We start from the raw sequence: 15977 nt of genomic DNA, 5'->3' as shown, positions 1-15977 counted from the left end.
GTGGGCTGGGAAGGAGCACCACTCACAAAGGCTCCTTTGCCTTTGGAACCGGACACGAGCTGAGCTCTGCGTTCCCACTGCTTTTGTTTCTGGATGTATTTTGCCACCGTTACGTAAGATGCACTGGGTAGCTTTAGCTGGGCTCTGAGCAATGTATTTTATCTTGGGAAGGCATTAACCTTCCAAGGCACCAGGACAAAAGAACTCCTGTGATCTGTGGGCTGACACCCAATCCGTGCTTCTCAGGGCTTTCCTGTGGCTGCAGAAATGTGTTCAGGGCTGGGGCAGCTGCACGGGTTGGGAGGGTAATCCTGGGGAGCTGCTTCTCAGGTTGAGCAATAAAGGAGCTGAAATGTCTCCCAGGGCTTGTCTGGCTCCTATCCATGTGCTTGCTGGAAAGCTGGGCAGGGCTTGAAAAATCACCCACAGGTGTGCATGGTTTGTGTCTGTATCCTGGTGCAGATGTTGGCTGAATGTGCCCACACAGCCGTGGAACGGGATGGTTTTCCAGCATCTCCTGTGGGCCTGGTGGCAGCTTTGTGCTCCTGAGGTTCAGGGATTTCGTCCCTTCCTCTGAGCTCTTGGCAAACAGCACTGCCGATAAGGGGGGATCCAGTGACCTATTGCACAATACTCAGCCCCAAATCCTTGCTTATACTGGAATATAGGAAAACCGCAAATGCTCCTGGATGGGCACAACCCACCAGTCCACCTTTATGTAACTCTAGGCATCCCTGCATCGGTTTTGCTATATAAGAACCCCCCTGTTCCTCACAGGTAGGAGGTGACAGGTGGCTGAGCTACAAGGTCCCCCTCAGGCCAGGAGTGGAGACAGGATAGGGCCAGGTAACAGTGGTGCAGCTGGGGTGCAGATCTTTACCACCTGCCTTATGCTGTGCTCTGATGAGTGAGAAAAACAACACAAACATGGGGAAGCTACCAGTCATGGCAGAAATGTAGGTAAGTGATTCTGGTTCAGCTGAAAACTCAGACAAGAGGATACGAAGTAGAGCTGAAAGGCTGTATTGCAGTGCAATGAGTTTGCACATGGAGTGGGGGTCAGCAGGGGAAGCTCAGAGCAATCTCTGGGTTATGGGTAATGATTTTGAACAGCAAGTTTAAACTCGTGTCACAGCGACCGGAGATGGAAAGGAGTGAGTTGCTTGGCTGCGTGTGAGTGGCAGCAAGCACACAGGTGTTGTGGCTGTGCAGCAATCCTGCCCGCAGACATGACTATGGGGGCCCTCCCTCTTTATACCCTTTTTCACGTGCATCCAAATCTGTTTGCTGTATGGGGCTCAAACACACGAAGGCTTTTGGTTCTCCTAAAGATTTGCTATTCACTGAAAAATGTGTGCCTTGCTCAGAACCCCTCAGGGGTTCCTCTCCTCCCAGTTTCCCTCCCCAGGTTGCTGTTGGTGTCTCGGTGCCAGCAGTGCGAGCTGTCCCCTGCATCCCCATCCTGCCACACCAGAGGACACCATGCTGACAGCTCTGAGCATCGCTGTGCTCTGTGCCCTGCTGTCCCCAGCCCTCAGCCAGCTGCCAACAGATGCTGTTCTCCGCCTCAACAAAGGTGTTCTGAGTGATGGTGAGTGTGATAGCAGGATCCTCGGTCTGAGGTGCTGTGCAGCCCAGCGAGGCTGGACAGGGAGGGGGTTGGCATTGGGGTGAAGGAGCCTGAAGGTTGCATGCATACTTTCTCCTCAGATTGAATCCTGACTCTTTCTTTTGGAAATTCCAAGTAGCCAGGCTTCCAGAATTACTCCCATTTGAGAGGGACAAAGCAGTGATGCTGCTTCTCTAGGGGCTGCACCTCCTGGGGGCTGCTCCTCTGCAGAGATGTGAGCCCTTTGCCTAAGTGTTTGCTACCATGTCAGGCTCTTCACTATGCCAGGCCCCTCGCTGTCCCACCTTCACATTCCCCTGGGCACTGTGCTCCTGCCCCAGTATCTACATGGTACCTGAGCCCTTTTCCTGGGCTAGGCACAAATATCACAGTACAGGCAGGGACTGATACAGGCAGTGACCAGGATGGAGAGCACAAACCTCTCCATGACCCACACCAAGACCCCGTGTGCTCATCCCAGTATGGCTCTCCAGCTCTTGCAGGTTCCCTGCAACGCGGAGCAGTCCTGCAAGGAGCCCTCGGAGATCTGCCCATCAGCGGGATGGATGGAAGCAGAGCACTGCAGGACGGCCATGGAGGGGGTCTCCTGGGTGGCGGGGGGCTGCTTGGCGGCCTGCTGGGTGGCGGGGGGCTGCTGGGGGGGCTGACGGGCAGTGGGGGGCTGCTTGGGGGACTGACGGGTGGCCTGCTGGGTGGAGGTGATGGTGCTGGTGCTGGTGCCCTTGGTGGAGGGCGTGATGCAGGCGGTGGTCTCCGTGGCAATGGGGATGCTTCCTGGGTGGCCTCCCGCAGCCGTCCCCCTCCCAGAAGCTGGTCTGTTCCCAGGGGGTCCCTTCCTGCGGATGTGCCGGGTGCAGCAGAGGGGCAGGGGGCTCTGCTGGGTGATGGAGACCCCTCCGGCTCAGCTGGGCTCCTCGGAGGAGGCTTGTTGGGTGTCCTTGGGGACGGAGGCCTGCTCAGCACAGTGCAGGGGCTCACGGGGTAAGTGCGGCTCCTGGCGGAGCTCTGAGTGCTGTTGGGTGCAGAAGCTCAGGTGTGGTCGGGTTGTGATGATCCAGTGTTGGTGCTGCCTGCAATGTCCCTGGGTTGGCACTGAGGCTGCATAAGGACCTCCCAGAGGTGCAAGGGTTTGGAGCCTGGAGTTGCTTCCCATAGGGGGAGCTCAGAGCCGTGCATCAGCATCGCTTCCAACCCGCTGCTGGGCTGTCGGCAGATTTCCTGCTTTAACTCTTGAAGCCCAGCAGAAGCACAAAGACAAGCAATCATAAGGCAGCCAGAGCACAGATTCTGATAAAACAGGAAAACAGCTGAGAAAATGGGGTCCCCTTGCTGTCCACGCAGGCTGAGGATCGTGGAGCTGACTCTGCCCAGGGTGTCCCTACGGCTCCTGCCCGGCATCGGCCTCCACCTCAACCTTTACACACGGGTGGCCCTCAATGGCAGAAGGTGGGTCTGGCTGTGCCCCACTGCCCTGCGAGCCTGGCTGCCGGGGGATGGAGGGCTGAGCTGCTCCTGCTCCCCCTCACAGCCTGCTGGGTCTGCTGGACATTGCCGTGGAAGTGAACATCACCTCGCAGGTCCGGCTGACCATGGACGGCAGCGGCTACCCCAAACTGGTGGTGGAAAAATGCAACACGCTCCTTGGAGGCATTAAAGTCAGGCTGCTGAGAGGGTGCGTGACATTCGGAGGGACGCTTCTGTCCCTTGTGCTGTGTTTGAGATCATTCCGCCCGAGATCGCGTGGGGTCCTCTGAGGTGTAACCGTTTGTCACGTGAAGCACACAAAGCTCTCGGGCTGAGGCTGCTGCTGCTCATTTAAGGAGCCTATATACCAGCAGATAAAAGGCAGCACTAAATTTCCCACTGGCTATTTTGGGATGCCAATTAGACTTATCTCATGCAAAATCCAAGCATAACAGTGCACTTTGCTGCTGCAATTGCCTTTCTCCAAGAGGTCTGCTCTGCACTCATTTCACAGGGAATTGTTTAAAACTCATTTACCTTGCAGCAGGTTTTTTTTTTTCTTTCTTCCTTTTTTTTTTTTTTCATGGAGATCCTTTGTTTTTCCACAGCCTGCTCCCAGTTGTGGATAATTTATTGGCTAGTGTCCTAAACAGGCTTCTGCCTAATCTGGTAAGATGGAAGGAAGAACCTTCATGGTGCAGCTCTGCATCAGCCAAACCAGAGCCAGTTGGTACACCTGATGTGGGGCTGTAGGGCTGTGCCCAGCTCTAAGCAGCTTCTCCTCATCCCTCCACAGCTCTGCCCAGTACTTGATGTTGCCCTGGGACTTGTCAATGATCAGCTGGGGCTGGTCAACTGTAAGTAGTGGAGCCCCTCACTCTGCCTTTCCCTTGGGTCGTGCTGGGTGCATTGAGGCTGTGATGCTGCAGCCCCTCTGCCAGCAGCATGGAGCTTTCAGATCCAGGCAGAGCCTGCTTGGGGCGAGCTCTGTGCTGCAGAGCTGCAGCAGCCACCGAACCACATCCCTTCTACCAGCACTGGTGCCACTGGGCTTACTGGGCAGTATCCAGTACACCGTGTCCAGCCTGCCACTGGTGACCGGCCAGTTCCTCGAGGTAGACCTGAATGTAAGTACTGCACCTTCTCCTTCTGCTGTGATGTCTCAGGGGGTTGGGTACATCTCCTGGGCTGTGCTTGTGGTCACACACGTCAGACCTGAGGGGGCTGTGAGAGGATCGCAGAGGTCCTGGCTCCATGCCCTGCTCCTGCACTGCTATCGTCACGAGGCTCACATTTCATGAGATTCTGGAGAAGGAAATGCAATGGGATCTGACTTGGGCGTGCGTGCGGTGATTTCACATCCATGGGACATGAAGTTAACCGTAAAGGCAAATATTGCAAACCGCTGCAACCTTTTGCCTCGTGCTTCCTTCCCTGTAACTGCAGACTGTGGTCGGAGGAGTAGCAGGAGGTCTGGTCGACTACCCACTGGGAAGACCAGAAAGTGTCCCCATACCTCCACGGGTCCCCATGCCGCCTCTGCCACCGATGCCGGACACCAGCTCCTCCCAGCTGGGCCTATCTGTGAACTTCCTCAGCTCGGTGCTGGCTGCCCTGCAGAAGGAAGGAGCCCTGGATCTGGACATCTCCAACGCTGCGGTGAGCACTGGAACTGCCTGCCTCTGACATTCAGAAAGCTCAGGTTTTCAGCAAACTGCTCTCGATTTGCAAAGCTGTTGCACCTTGTCACTGTTTATCAGGATCTCTGATCTCTGAGAGTGATGAGCCGTGTAGTTTTTGTGTATCACTCGGACAGTGTAGGAGATCTCTGCTGAAAACCAGCACGCACCCATGCAACGTTTCCCCCTTTTGTCTGTGACAGTTTCCTGAGCTTCCACCACTGACAACGTCGACTCTTGGAGCCCTGGTTCCTGTGGTGAGTCCTGGTTCCACCACACACTGCAAACATCTCAGTATGGGGAGCACCCAGAGACAGGGCAGCCCCTGCTTCATCATCTCACGTGTCTGATGGAACAGCTTTAACTTTATTCCAAAGCCAGAAACCACAGCAGGCCATAGCTGGGTTTGTCACCTTGTCCCCTGCACCTGCCCAGTCACCAAAGTCCCTTGCAAAGCCCCACAGCCAGGACCAGACATTCCCAGCAAGGTTTGGGGCATCCCGGTGACTGAGCTCCCACCTGGCTTGAGTTCAGCTGTGAACATCCTTGAACTGGAGCAGCGCAGGAGCAAATCCATCCCTGAGAGCAGCAGATGCTGCTCAGCAGGCAGCTGGCCCCATCCTTACTCTGTTGCTCCCAATGTGCTTGCTCTGCCTGGTCACCACAGGCTTTCTGCCCCTGGATGCTGCAGGTTCTTAAGGCATACCCTAAGCCGTGCGAGTTGCTGCTGAAAATCACAGTTCCCAAAGCACCCGTGGTGACCTTAAAGAAAGATAAAGCTGCCATCCAGCTCAAGGTTACAGCAGAGGTGGTGGCCATCCACTCAGCTGACGTGCAGAAGTTTCTCTGCCTTCTGAATATCGTACGTACAGAGGGGCAGCTGTGCCAATGTGTGTTGGAGCGCAGCAGCGGGCAGCTGCCTCCTGCGTGGCCGACCCACACCTGTCCCCTGGCTGCAGGATGCATCCTTACTGGCTCAGTTTGCTGTTGAGGCCAACAAACTGAAGATCAGCACCAGCCTTGAGAAGTAGGATGCTGCTCTCTGCCTCTGTTCCTGCTGGTGCGGGGTGGGATGTGATGGTAGGATGGGCCTCCACCCTTCACTTTGCCTCTGCTTTCTTCTGCAGAACTGAGCTCTCCTTGGTGTCTTCATCCATTGGAGATTTTGATGTAAGAACACGAGCAGCCTCAGCAACGTGTGACATCGACCGCAGAGAGCAAAGTGCCCATAGGGATTGGCTGGGAGAATTAAGGGCCAATTATGCAGTGTCATTTGTGTTGCATTTTTAATGGGACCTTTCTTTCACCTCTGCAGATGCGTTTGCTCCATGGATGATCCATGAGCAATCTTTAGGAAAAAAAGGCCGTAGATCTGTGTGGTGAAAGATAGCAATGGGGCATGGGAACCATGTCACTCACTGGCACTACTTGGTGTTGGGGCACAAGCAAACAAAATTGGGATTCCCAGAGCAGTTGTGGCACCACTGCAGCACTGTGGGTTTGGTATCAGAGCTGAGGGAGCTTTAGCATGGTGCAGGGAGTGCGTTGCTCAGTTTGCACCTCCAGTTTGTAAGCAGTTTGCATGAATTGGGTGTAGAGCTGGAGCAGCAGTGTGCAAGGAGTGTCCCTACACCCCAAGGACGGGGTGAGGCATAAGGGACCCCTTTCCCTGTTGTAGATCTCACTGCTGGAGACGCTGATCAACAAGGTCTTCGATACTGCCTTCCTGCCTGCCCTGAATGGTGAGAAAGCTTTGGTGCCTCATCCACCTCCAGGGAACCGAGGCACACAGTGCTGGTCGGGGGGAACAGGAGGAGGGGGGCAGGCGGGGCTGTGCTAACCATGCTGCTGTCCCACAGCTGTGCTGGGCCACGGGGTGCCACTCCCACGCCTGCTGAACATCGACTTCACCAACGCTGACATCCACGTCATCGAGGTGAGCACTGCCCTGCAGCCCCCCTCCTCCCCAGGCCCCACATCACACCGAGCTCTCTGCCCCACCAGGACCTCCTCGTGCTGTCGGCGTGAGCCACATGTTGGCCAGCTGCCCCCAGGATGGGAGCCCAGCCTGATGCTGCCCACCAGCACTTCCCTTCACGCCAATGCAAGCAAACCAGCTCCTCCACAGAAACATCACATCTGCCCTTTGTAGCTTTGAATAGAGAAGGAAACATGGGTGGTCGTTGCCTCTGAATGTTGCGTTCTGGACTCTTCCTTTTGCAGATGCTCAGCAGGATGCAGTGGGCTCTGCATTCTCACGTGGGCATGTTACACATGATGTATGTGACCCCATCCCAACCGGTCCTCACCTCACCTGCCTACAGCACTGCCCCATTTCTGGGGAAGCCACTGAGCGCTGCTGGGCTGCAGGGAGCACACTGGGACTGCTCTCACACTGCTGCCTTCCAGCCTGTGTGCTCTGCCAGCCCCAGTCCTCCCAGAGAACCCCCCAGAGCTGGCATGGGCTTTTCCTGCCATCTTTCCCATTCTTTTTCCCTTTTTAGTTCCCTCTCAAACCTCCCCAAACCGCCCAGATCTCCCTTTGGGACACAGCCACCTCCTGCTCACCTCTGGTAGCGCTTGGTTCTCCCCAAGCAGTGACAAACCCACACACCCTCTGGTTGGCAACGACCTCTTTTGATCAGCCTCTCTCAGCTGCCACGCACAGTGTGCTTGCCGGGGGCAGCCTTCCTCCTGCTGTGTGCAGACACGGGCGCTCAGTGCTGGCAGCACCTCTGGGTGTACGAGCCCTAACAGCGTTCGTTTCCTTTGATTTCTTCAGCAGCACTGAATCATTGATGAAAATTAATTTTTAAAGCCAGCAGAGCTCTTCCTTGTCAAATCCCGCGTTTATTTTCGTGCTGTTAAGTTTATTACACGGACCGAGCTGGAAGAGATAAGCGGAGCTCTTTAATTGTCCTCGTTGCCCGGGATGCAGAACAATCCTCAGCATCTCAAATCTAATCTCAGCTGTCTGCTAAACCATACCAACATTCTGCACGTGGGAGATGCTCCGCTCCGGTGTGAGTGCCACCAGCCAGGTGGGCACGGCTGACACCTGCACGGATATTTCCCTGCTGTCGCACACATTCTCTCTAAGAGCTCTTTTTAAAGACCTGAAACAGTTCTGGCATCCTCTTACCATGCTGCACACGTCCTGCAGGGACCCTCTGACAAATCCCGCTGATTTTATTTGACACCGCTCTCAATCGAAGCAGCTCCAGCCTCTATCTTTCTCCTCTGCTCAATAATCTCAGCTGCAGGAGCGGTGCATCATTACGTGCTGATCAAAGGGAAATGCAGAAGGCAGACTGGTGAATTAAAGTCTGATTTAATTGTGCCAAGAACTGTCATAGAGGGATTGTTAAAACGTAGCTGGAGCAGGTAAAGAAGTTGTTCCGAGTGACCTAAATAACATTATTTCTCGGTGCTGATGCCCTGCAATATGCAGATCCAATGCTGCCTTTCACCGAGGAGACGCTGCTGGGACAAAGGTGGGTGGTGGTGGAATGGAGACCACAGCACTGGTTCACTGACACCTTTCTTCCTCCTCAGCAACCACAGCGTGGCAGCCTCAGGAGTGGCACAGGGAGGTCCCACTGGGTGACCCACGGGGATATGGGCAGCTCTGACACGGCAGAACGGGCGCATAAAGGATGAGTGGAGTAAAGTGGGAAAAACAAACAACCTGGCCACGGGGAAGTGAAGCTGATTTTGGCTGCGCTTTGAGCTTTAATAACGCAAGGTGCTCTTCACGAGGTGCAGAAGGACACAGCTTTGACACGTACCATTTTTTATCTGGCTGTGCCCCTTTAACTGCTCTCATTTCAGGGCCGTTCCGGAGCAGGTTGAAGCGATCCATCTCCTCGCTCCAAGGTCCTCCGCCTCTTCTCCTGCTCATTCCACAGCGCCGTTCCTCTCCCTGCAGCCTCCCTGCGTGGATGCTCTGTGCCAGGCATGGGGATGATCCCTGGTGTGAGATGTCCCTGCTTCGGGAACCATCTGACAGCAGTGGGATGGGAGCACGGCAGTCCCTGGTGCTGGGGGTGTGGAGCGATGGGCACACAGGGCCACATCTGGTGACGCAGTCTCTTGGCAGGTACTGGGATGGAGATGTGGACGCTGTGGTGTCTCACCCTTCTTGGAGTCCTCCTACCCCCCTGCTGGGGGCTTCTCAGCCTGGGGAGCATCCTGGGCTCCAGCCCTGCACAGCCTTCGAATGGTGAGCTCAGGGTTCTGTCTCTGTGGTGCCGGTGTGTGTTGCGTCATGAAGTGTTGGTGCTGCGTCTCCATGTTTCAGCAGCTGGGGGAGACCTTGGGGGTGGCTGCTCACAGGGGGAACCATGCATGGGGGCTCTGCCCACCCCCAGCAAGTGCCCTGGGGTCTCCCCTTCTGGAGGACAAAGTGCCCAGCACAGAGCTTTGATCCCTCTTTCCTCTCCTGAGCCACCCACGCCCAGAGGATCTCCCACGGAGCTGATGATGACACCTTTGGCTTTGGAGGCTGCGGGGCCCTGGCAACACCAAACTGCCCACATTGGGCTGCTGGCAGGGCTCACCCCATTTGTAAAAGGGCTTTAGATAAGGATAGATGTGCCATCCTACATGGTCAGAACGAAAGGCCAGAACCACTCCAGCAGCATGAGCCCTGGTAGGATGGAGGATGAGGTGGGATGGTGTATTTGCTCACTAACTGATGAGCAGCACGAGCCCATGGCTGGCAGTGGTGGTGTTGTCAGCAGTGAGGTGCCTGGCACAGACCTGCCAGAGGTACAGCTTTGTCTGATGCAGGACATCAGCTTCACCTGGGGTGGATATTCCTGCACAAGGGAGATGGGTCCTCCTGCTCATAGAGTCCCTGAAACAAATTTCCTCTTCAATGAAATTCTTCCCAGCAGTGAAAGTCTCCTTGGTAACTGGGATTGCTTGCTGCAGGAGGTCTGCTGGGCACCGGCCTCCTTGGGGAAGGTGGGCTGCTGGGCACTGGGCTCCTGGGCAGGAAGAGCCCGAGCACGGATGGCAGCGAAGGCACTGAAGGTGAACCCCAGAGCGCGGGGCTCCTTGGCACAGGGCTGCTGGGTGAGGCAGATCTGCAGTGTGCATACTCTTGGGGGGGGAGGGCTCCTGGCAGCCAATTTGGCACAGTGACACAGTCTGACTATTGCAGGAGGACAGCCTGGTGGCAGCGGTCTCCTTGGTGCGGGGCTCCTCGGTGGGGAAGGACTCCTTGGCAGTGGCGTCCTTGGAGAGAAGGGTCTGCTCGGCACGGGGCTGCTCGGCCAAGGAGGCAATGGAAGTCTGCTTGGGCTGGATGGGCTCCTGGGGCAAGAAGGACTGCTGGGACAAGGAGGGCTCGGAGCACTGCTGGGAGAAGGAGGGCTTGGAGAACTGCTGGGACAAGGAGGGAGCAGTGCTGCTGTCCCTCAGCCATCGCAGCGCTTTGCCTGGTGAGTGGGAGCAGACGCACAACAGTCGTGCTCACAGCAGAGCTTTGGTCCCTACGCTGACTTTGTGACCTGGTGACAACTCATGTGAGCCTGGGGGTTTGACACCACAGTGCCCCTTTCCCACCCTTGCACATTTCAACTGGGAATAGCCACACAGGGAACTTGTCCAGGGGCTGCAGGACTTGTGCCTGGCTCCCAGCTCATGGTCTTTGCTTCCCGGCAGGCTGAAGGTACTGAACCTGGAGAGAGCCCGTGTGTCATGGAAGGTGCTGCCTGGGGGCGAGCTGGTTCTGAACCTGTATTCAAGGCTGAAGATCAGCCTGCCGGGGTGAGTGGGACACGGTGTGGGGACAGGGGCTGCAGAAGTGTCTGCAGACATTATTTTTTAGGGAGCTGTGCATCAAATAGATCTGCAGTGATTTCAGATCTGCAGCTTCGCTGGGCTTTGGTCTCTTCCATTGCCTTCACAGCCGCAGTGGCTCTCTCCTCACTTTACAGAATATTTCTCTTCCTGAGTGGATCTTTGCTGGAAACGAACATCACGTCCCACATTGTGCTGACACAAGACAGCCCTGGTGACCTCAGGCTGGTGATGAAGGATTGCAGGAACTTGCTTGGAGGCTTTAAGGTCACCCTGCGGAAGGGGTGAGTGCCACATTCACCGGTGCTGTGTTGTTTCATGGTGCTGTGCAGCTTCTCAGTTAGAATCCCCAGGGTGATCTGTGAGGACAGACACGCAGGGCTCTCCCTCCTTCATAATGGGCTCAGCCAGAGCTGCCCATGCTCCCCAGGGCAGGATGGCTCCATGGGCAGTGGGCAGGGTGAATGGGAGGTGGAGGTTCAGCCATCGGGAGACCGTGGGGGTTCTGCTCACAGAAAAGCCACTTTTCTGAGGAATCTGTATAAGGAGATGGGATGCTGTGATGTGCACATGGAAATAGTTAAAATAATGGGCAGGATGAGGTGTGGGTCAGCTCTGTGCCATGGGTCAGCCCTTTGCTATGGGTGAGCTGTGGAATGTTTGCAGTGGGTACAGATTTAGATGTTAAGGGTCAGATGATGCTGAGCAGATACAAAGAGCCCGGAGTGCCGATAGCTCCTGTCGAAGCCTGGGGGAGCTGTGGGCTCGCAGCATCCTTTGCTGTTGTGGGGAGGGAGGGCGGTGTGGAAGCTCCCAGCATCAGCCCCAGCGCAGCATTTCAGCCCTGTCTGCCTTCTGAGAACAGGCACTGACAGCTCCATCCCCGCCTTCTACTCCCTCCAGGCTTCTCACCAACATGGTGAGCGGTTTGCTGAACTCCTCTCTCCGCTCCGTCCTCCCTATGGTGGTGAGTGCATGAAATTCCATCACCGTCAGAAGGCGCAGCTTAAATGAAATCACCGCTCCCTGCCGTCGCTGCGCAGCAGATTTACATATCCAGATCCTCATATGTATGTGCATGCACAGCCGCACGCCCACACCCTATAACTGAATTCTGCAGACTTCCTTGATCTTCCTCACGGTCAGGATTTATTTGTTAGGAGTAATTCAAATTCCATCATGCAGCGTTACGGGATAATTTGTAACCGATTGCTTGGCGAAATGCCTTCTCGCACGGAGAAGGTGCAGTAAACAGAAGTGACAGCCTCACTTAGGAAAAAGGTGCTGGCTGGAAAATCTGTTATTCTGCTAAATAGGATCTGAGCCGTTCAGAGAAGAGGGCTGAACAATTTATAGTCTTCTTTTTCCGCGGAGGAAACAATGTTCTGGATTGCTCTGTCTTCATTTGAAGTCTGTGAGACTCAGATGATGGTGCTGAGATGTTACCACAGCTGCCATACCTCACTGAGGTCGTTCCTCTCGTGCCGTTGCAGTTTTGCCCGTTAGTGAACGCTTGGTTCAGCATCATCAACACCGAGCTGCAGTTTCTCAACCGTAAGTTGTCAATGTGCCCACGTGAACTCACAGAGCAGCAGATGGAGTGTCTGTGTGTAGCCCATGGAAGGTTTTCACTGCTACCCGAAACATCCCCTGTGGGCTGTGCCATCCAGCAGACATCCCCGAGGATGTCTGTGCCTTTCAGTGCCTGTGGACCCTAAAGTGTATGAGACCTCAGAAAGATGAGAGCATTTTCCCCTTGGCACTGGGACACCCCCACTCAAGGATGTGTTCCCAGGCACGGGGCAGTGGGGCTCAGGGCAGGACGTGGCCCTGCTGCCAGCCCTGGGCTCTGCCCCTCCTCCCACCCCTTTGCTTTCTGCAGGCGTTGTCCCTTTTGGACTCCTTGGGAAGATCCACTCTGCACTCTCCAGCTTGCCGCTGACCTCAGAGAACTCCTTGGATCTGAACCTGCAGGTACGACCCCGCTGGTGTTTCAGGCTGTGGGTTTGGCCACATCTCACCCCTGTCTTTTCCCCGTCTTCCTCCACTCACAGCTCTCCTCATTTGTTGCAGAATTCTCCGTTCCCAGCTGTGTTCATCGATTGGCTGCTGCGCAGTGAGTGCAGAGGAGGCCTTGGGGACAGGGGAACATGGAGATGAGGGACATCGGGATGGGGATGTGGGGACAGACAGACAGAAGGACATAGGGATGGGGACAGATGGACAAAGAACAGGGGGGCAGGAGGATGTGGGCAGCAGGAGGTGATGATTTCTGCACACTGCTGCTCTGTACAGCCCTGGGAAAGGCGCTTCACCTCTTATAAAAGGATCTCATAATATTTACCTAGTGGGAGTGAATAATGGTTCTCGGGATGCTGTGAGGATTAATTAATATTTGCAGAGGTGATTGGAAGAGCTTTCAGCTTCATATGCAGGCGAAGTTAATATAGAGAGGAAGGAGGGCAGAGTTGGAAGCCATCCCAGCTTCCCCAGGGCCCAATTCCTCAGGGCAACAAATCAGCTCAGTGCACAGAGCCGGGCACGGGCAGAGCACAGCAGGGCTGGGGGCTCATCAGGCTGGGGGGGGGGGGCTCTGACCACGTTTCTCTCTCCCAGCTGCAGGTATTGACCCCAGCAGTGGGCAGTAGGTGAATGCTCCCCTGCCCTGTGGGCTCCAACGTTCTGCGCTGTGGTTGAGGCTGACCTGCACCCCTCTGCTGCTCCTCGCATTAAAAAGGTCTTTTCCTCATCTGCATTCAGCACGTGCTTTGGGTTCTTTCCAAAGGAGCTTTGAATTTGTGAGGGTTTTGCTACTCGCCTCTCCTCTCAGCTCCTGGAGTACGGTGCAGTCAGGGGCAGAGCTGCAGAAATGCGGTCAGTGGGGGGAATCTTTTGTATGTATGCAGATTTATTCTGCCCCTGTCCCCGAGGTTCTTTTATTCCTTTCTCCCACCAGCAAACTAGCACTGCTTGAACACAAACTAATGCTGCTGGAGGGGAGAAGGACACCCAGACCCCCACACATTGGGGGCTGTGGGGCACAGCAGGGGGGGCTGCAATGAAAGGCCTCAGGTACAGCTGTGCCCCTCCCCATCACAGCCACCCCATGGCCCTGAAGCACTGACCTGATCCCACTCGAACCGATGCTCCAGGTCCCCAAAGCCCCAACTGCTGCTGGCCCAACGAGTCCCACGTGGATCATTTCTGATGCTAGAAAAAGGTGGTTTTTTCCTGCTAAATTAGGTACCCCCAGGGTGAAGCCGTGGGGCTGGGGGGTCTGTCCACGGCTCAGGGATGGGGTTGCGGGGCAGGGGAGAGATGGAACTCACTGCTGTGAGCAATGCCTTTGGGTGCTGTGCTCACAGGTCCTAGGGAAACAAGCAGCAGAAGATGGAGTACCTCTTTTAGGTTCACATGACCCCTATCGGCTCAACAGAAAGTGAATGCTGTGTTTGTTTCCTCGCCTCAGCCATTCCCCTTGGCATCTTCGTGGATGCAGAAAGGGGAGGAGGACCGTTCTGTCTGGCTTTTCATTTTCGCAGCAGTGCTCTGAATATTAATCAGCCTAAAAACAGTGCTGTAGGCACTGCTGCAAATGACAGATCTTGCAGTTGGTGGCACTTTGCTGTGTAATTTCTGCATGCAAGTCAACAACAGGGGCTGGGCAGCTAATTCTCCCCGTGACCTGACTTTGCAGATAGCAGACGTAACACCGAACACGAGCAGCCCTGAAACACCCTGATAGCTTCATTAGCAACGCCACTGTGCAGCAGTTGGTTCTCATATCAGGGTTTTCTGACAAGGAACCAGGCGCCCTTCTTGTCCCCATCAACATGAGAACTGTGAGCAGGGGAGCCCTGAGCTGAGTGGGAGCTCCAGGTCCCTTTGCTGCACAACAAGACCTCAAATCACAGGTACACATAGCTTTTTTTTCTCCCCAAACCCAAAGGGCTGCCAGCATTCCAGACCTACTCTGTGCAGATACACAGCCACCTGCATTGGGCTGCACTGGTCTGTGAGCACTGGGCTGCCCTGTGCACATCCAGTGATCAAATAGCGTGGCCAGGAGGGAAAAAGTGCAAGAAGATACAGAGCCATTAACAAAGAACATCAGAAAATAGATATCAAATAATGACACCGCGACAAGAGCTTATTAACAGGAAAGTCTAAAGATAAAACTAATTTAAAGCTGATGAAGCAGGACAGCTCCTCTTCAGGAGGACGGGGAGTCGATAGCGAGCTGTCAGCACAGGAGATAAATTGCTCACAAAGGAGAAGCTGCACGACTCCAGGCCCCAGGTTTGTTCTTGGGGCTGCTGTGATGTGGGTCCGGAGAACACAAATCGTTTTGTTGGCTCTGACCTTCCTGCAGTGCTGTAACACTTGCTGTGCGTTCATGCTCTCATCCCCCTCGCCCAACTGCAACACTCTGCAAGCAGAAAGCGTGTGGTTTCATGCTGTGAAATGCATGTGTTGGGAGCTGCCTCGGGGCATGGCTGAAGCCTGAATGCAAATATCAGCCCAGCACTGCGGGCTGCGCTTGGAAACTTACCCACCAAGCGCCTCATCAGAACCAAAGAGATGTGCAGGTGTCACTGCGGCTCCTCCAGCCCCACAGATGTACAGAAGCTTTGTTCCCACTCCCTGGAGGGACCCTGCAGCAAGTGCTGAGGCTCCAGGACAGGCTGAGCTGCAGGAAGCCCCGAGAGGGCAGCCTAGGCCAGCAGGACACAGAAAGAGATAGGAGCTCATCATCTCACGTGCCATACGGAAACCATGTGCCTTCCAGCCCCAGAGGGAAGGGGTGGGGGGGACGTTCCTGCTTTCAGGCAGTGTCAGATGACTTAACTCTGCCTCCAAGGTCACTGTAAGCACTTCCTAATGGATGCTTTGCTGCCTTAAAACCCCAGCCTTCATTCCCGAGGCCTATAAAAACTAAGGAGGCGAGGTAAATGGTAAGCACTATGGCTCCCTGGGGAGTCTGTGCAGTGAGCGTTATCACCTCCTCATCAAAATGTAAAACCCAGCTCTCCTCCTCATTAGTCTCTCACTCTTAAAATAATGATTGTAAAACGACCACAGCTGGCCTCAAATCTGGCTGGCAGGAGTGGGGAGAGCACACTCAGTCTGCATTTCTCACCTGGGAATAGGTGCTTCTAAGGACAGGTGAAAACAAGCTGTGAAAGGCAGCAGTCAGTCCTTTTCAGAGCACAGGCTTTGGCCACAGCTTCAAGACAGGAGAGCCAGAGTTGAAAGAGATGCCACAGGGCAGTGAAAATTGGGCCACTTACCAGGTGGCTTTTATTAGCAGGAATAGGCTGGCTTTACTCTTGTCACAGCTGGGAGATGATGTGTTTGCACCCTGCCCCTCCTTCGGCATTCCAAGCCCAACAGCT

At 55.0% G+C, this 15977-nt stretch overlaps 1 protein-coding gene across 1 annotated transcript; it reads left to right on the top strand.

The window, feature by feature from the left end:
• Nucleotides 1-1482: 1482 nt before the first annotated feature.
• Nucleotides 1483-6801, top strand: LOC122167681 (BPI fold-containing family B member 4-like). Its single transcript, XM_042832436.1, has 15 exons — nucleotides 1483-1591; nucleotides 2104-2611; nucleotides 2972-3076; nucleotides 3159-3302; nucleotides 3703-3763; nucleotides 3891-3951; nucleotides 4130-4221; nucleotides 4541-4753; nucleotides 4977-5030; nucleotides 5465-5635; nucleotides 5733-5800; nucleotides 5901-5943; nucleotides 6452-6515; nucleotides 6633-6709; nucleotides 6778-6801. Exons 1-15 carry the CDS (start codon nucleotides 1483-1485, stop codon nucleotides 6799-6801), a joined length of 1794 nt encoding a protein of 597 aa, XP_042688370.1.
• The last annotated feature ends 9176 nt before the right edge of the window (nucleotides 6802-15977 follow it).

The sequence above is a fragment of the Centrocercus urophasianus genome, unplaced genomic scaffold, assembly GCF_019232065.1.
Source record: "Centrocercus urophasianus isolate 14NV4802_14NV808 unplaced genomic scaffold, USGS_Curo_1.0 seq_38, whole genome shotgun sequence".
Taxonomy (NCBI): domain Eukaryota; kingdom Metazoa; phylum Chordata; class Aves; order Galliformes; family Phasianidae; genus Centrocercus; species Centrocercus urophasianus.
Note: the sequence above shows the minus strand (reverse complement) of the source record. Positions and strands in the feature narration are given on the sequence as shown.

Excerpts from the sequence above, each read along its gene's own strand:
- LOC122167681 (XM_042832436.1), top strand. The coding sequence starts at position 1,483 with ATGCTGACAGCTCTGAGCATCGCTGTGCTCTGTGCCCTGCTGTCCCCA. Across the intron at positions 5,944-6,451 it reads CATCCATTGGAGATTTTGAT|ATCTCACTGCTGGAGACGCT; the intron begins GTAAGAACACGA and ends TCCCTGTTGTAG. Across the intron at positions 6,710-6,777 it reads CTGACATCCACGTCATCGAG|GACCTCCTCGTGCTGTCGGC; the intron begins GTGAGCACTGCC and ends CTGCCCCACCAG.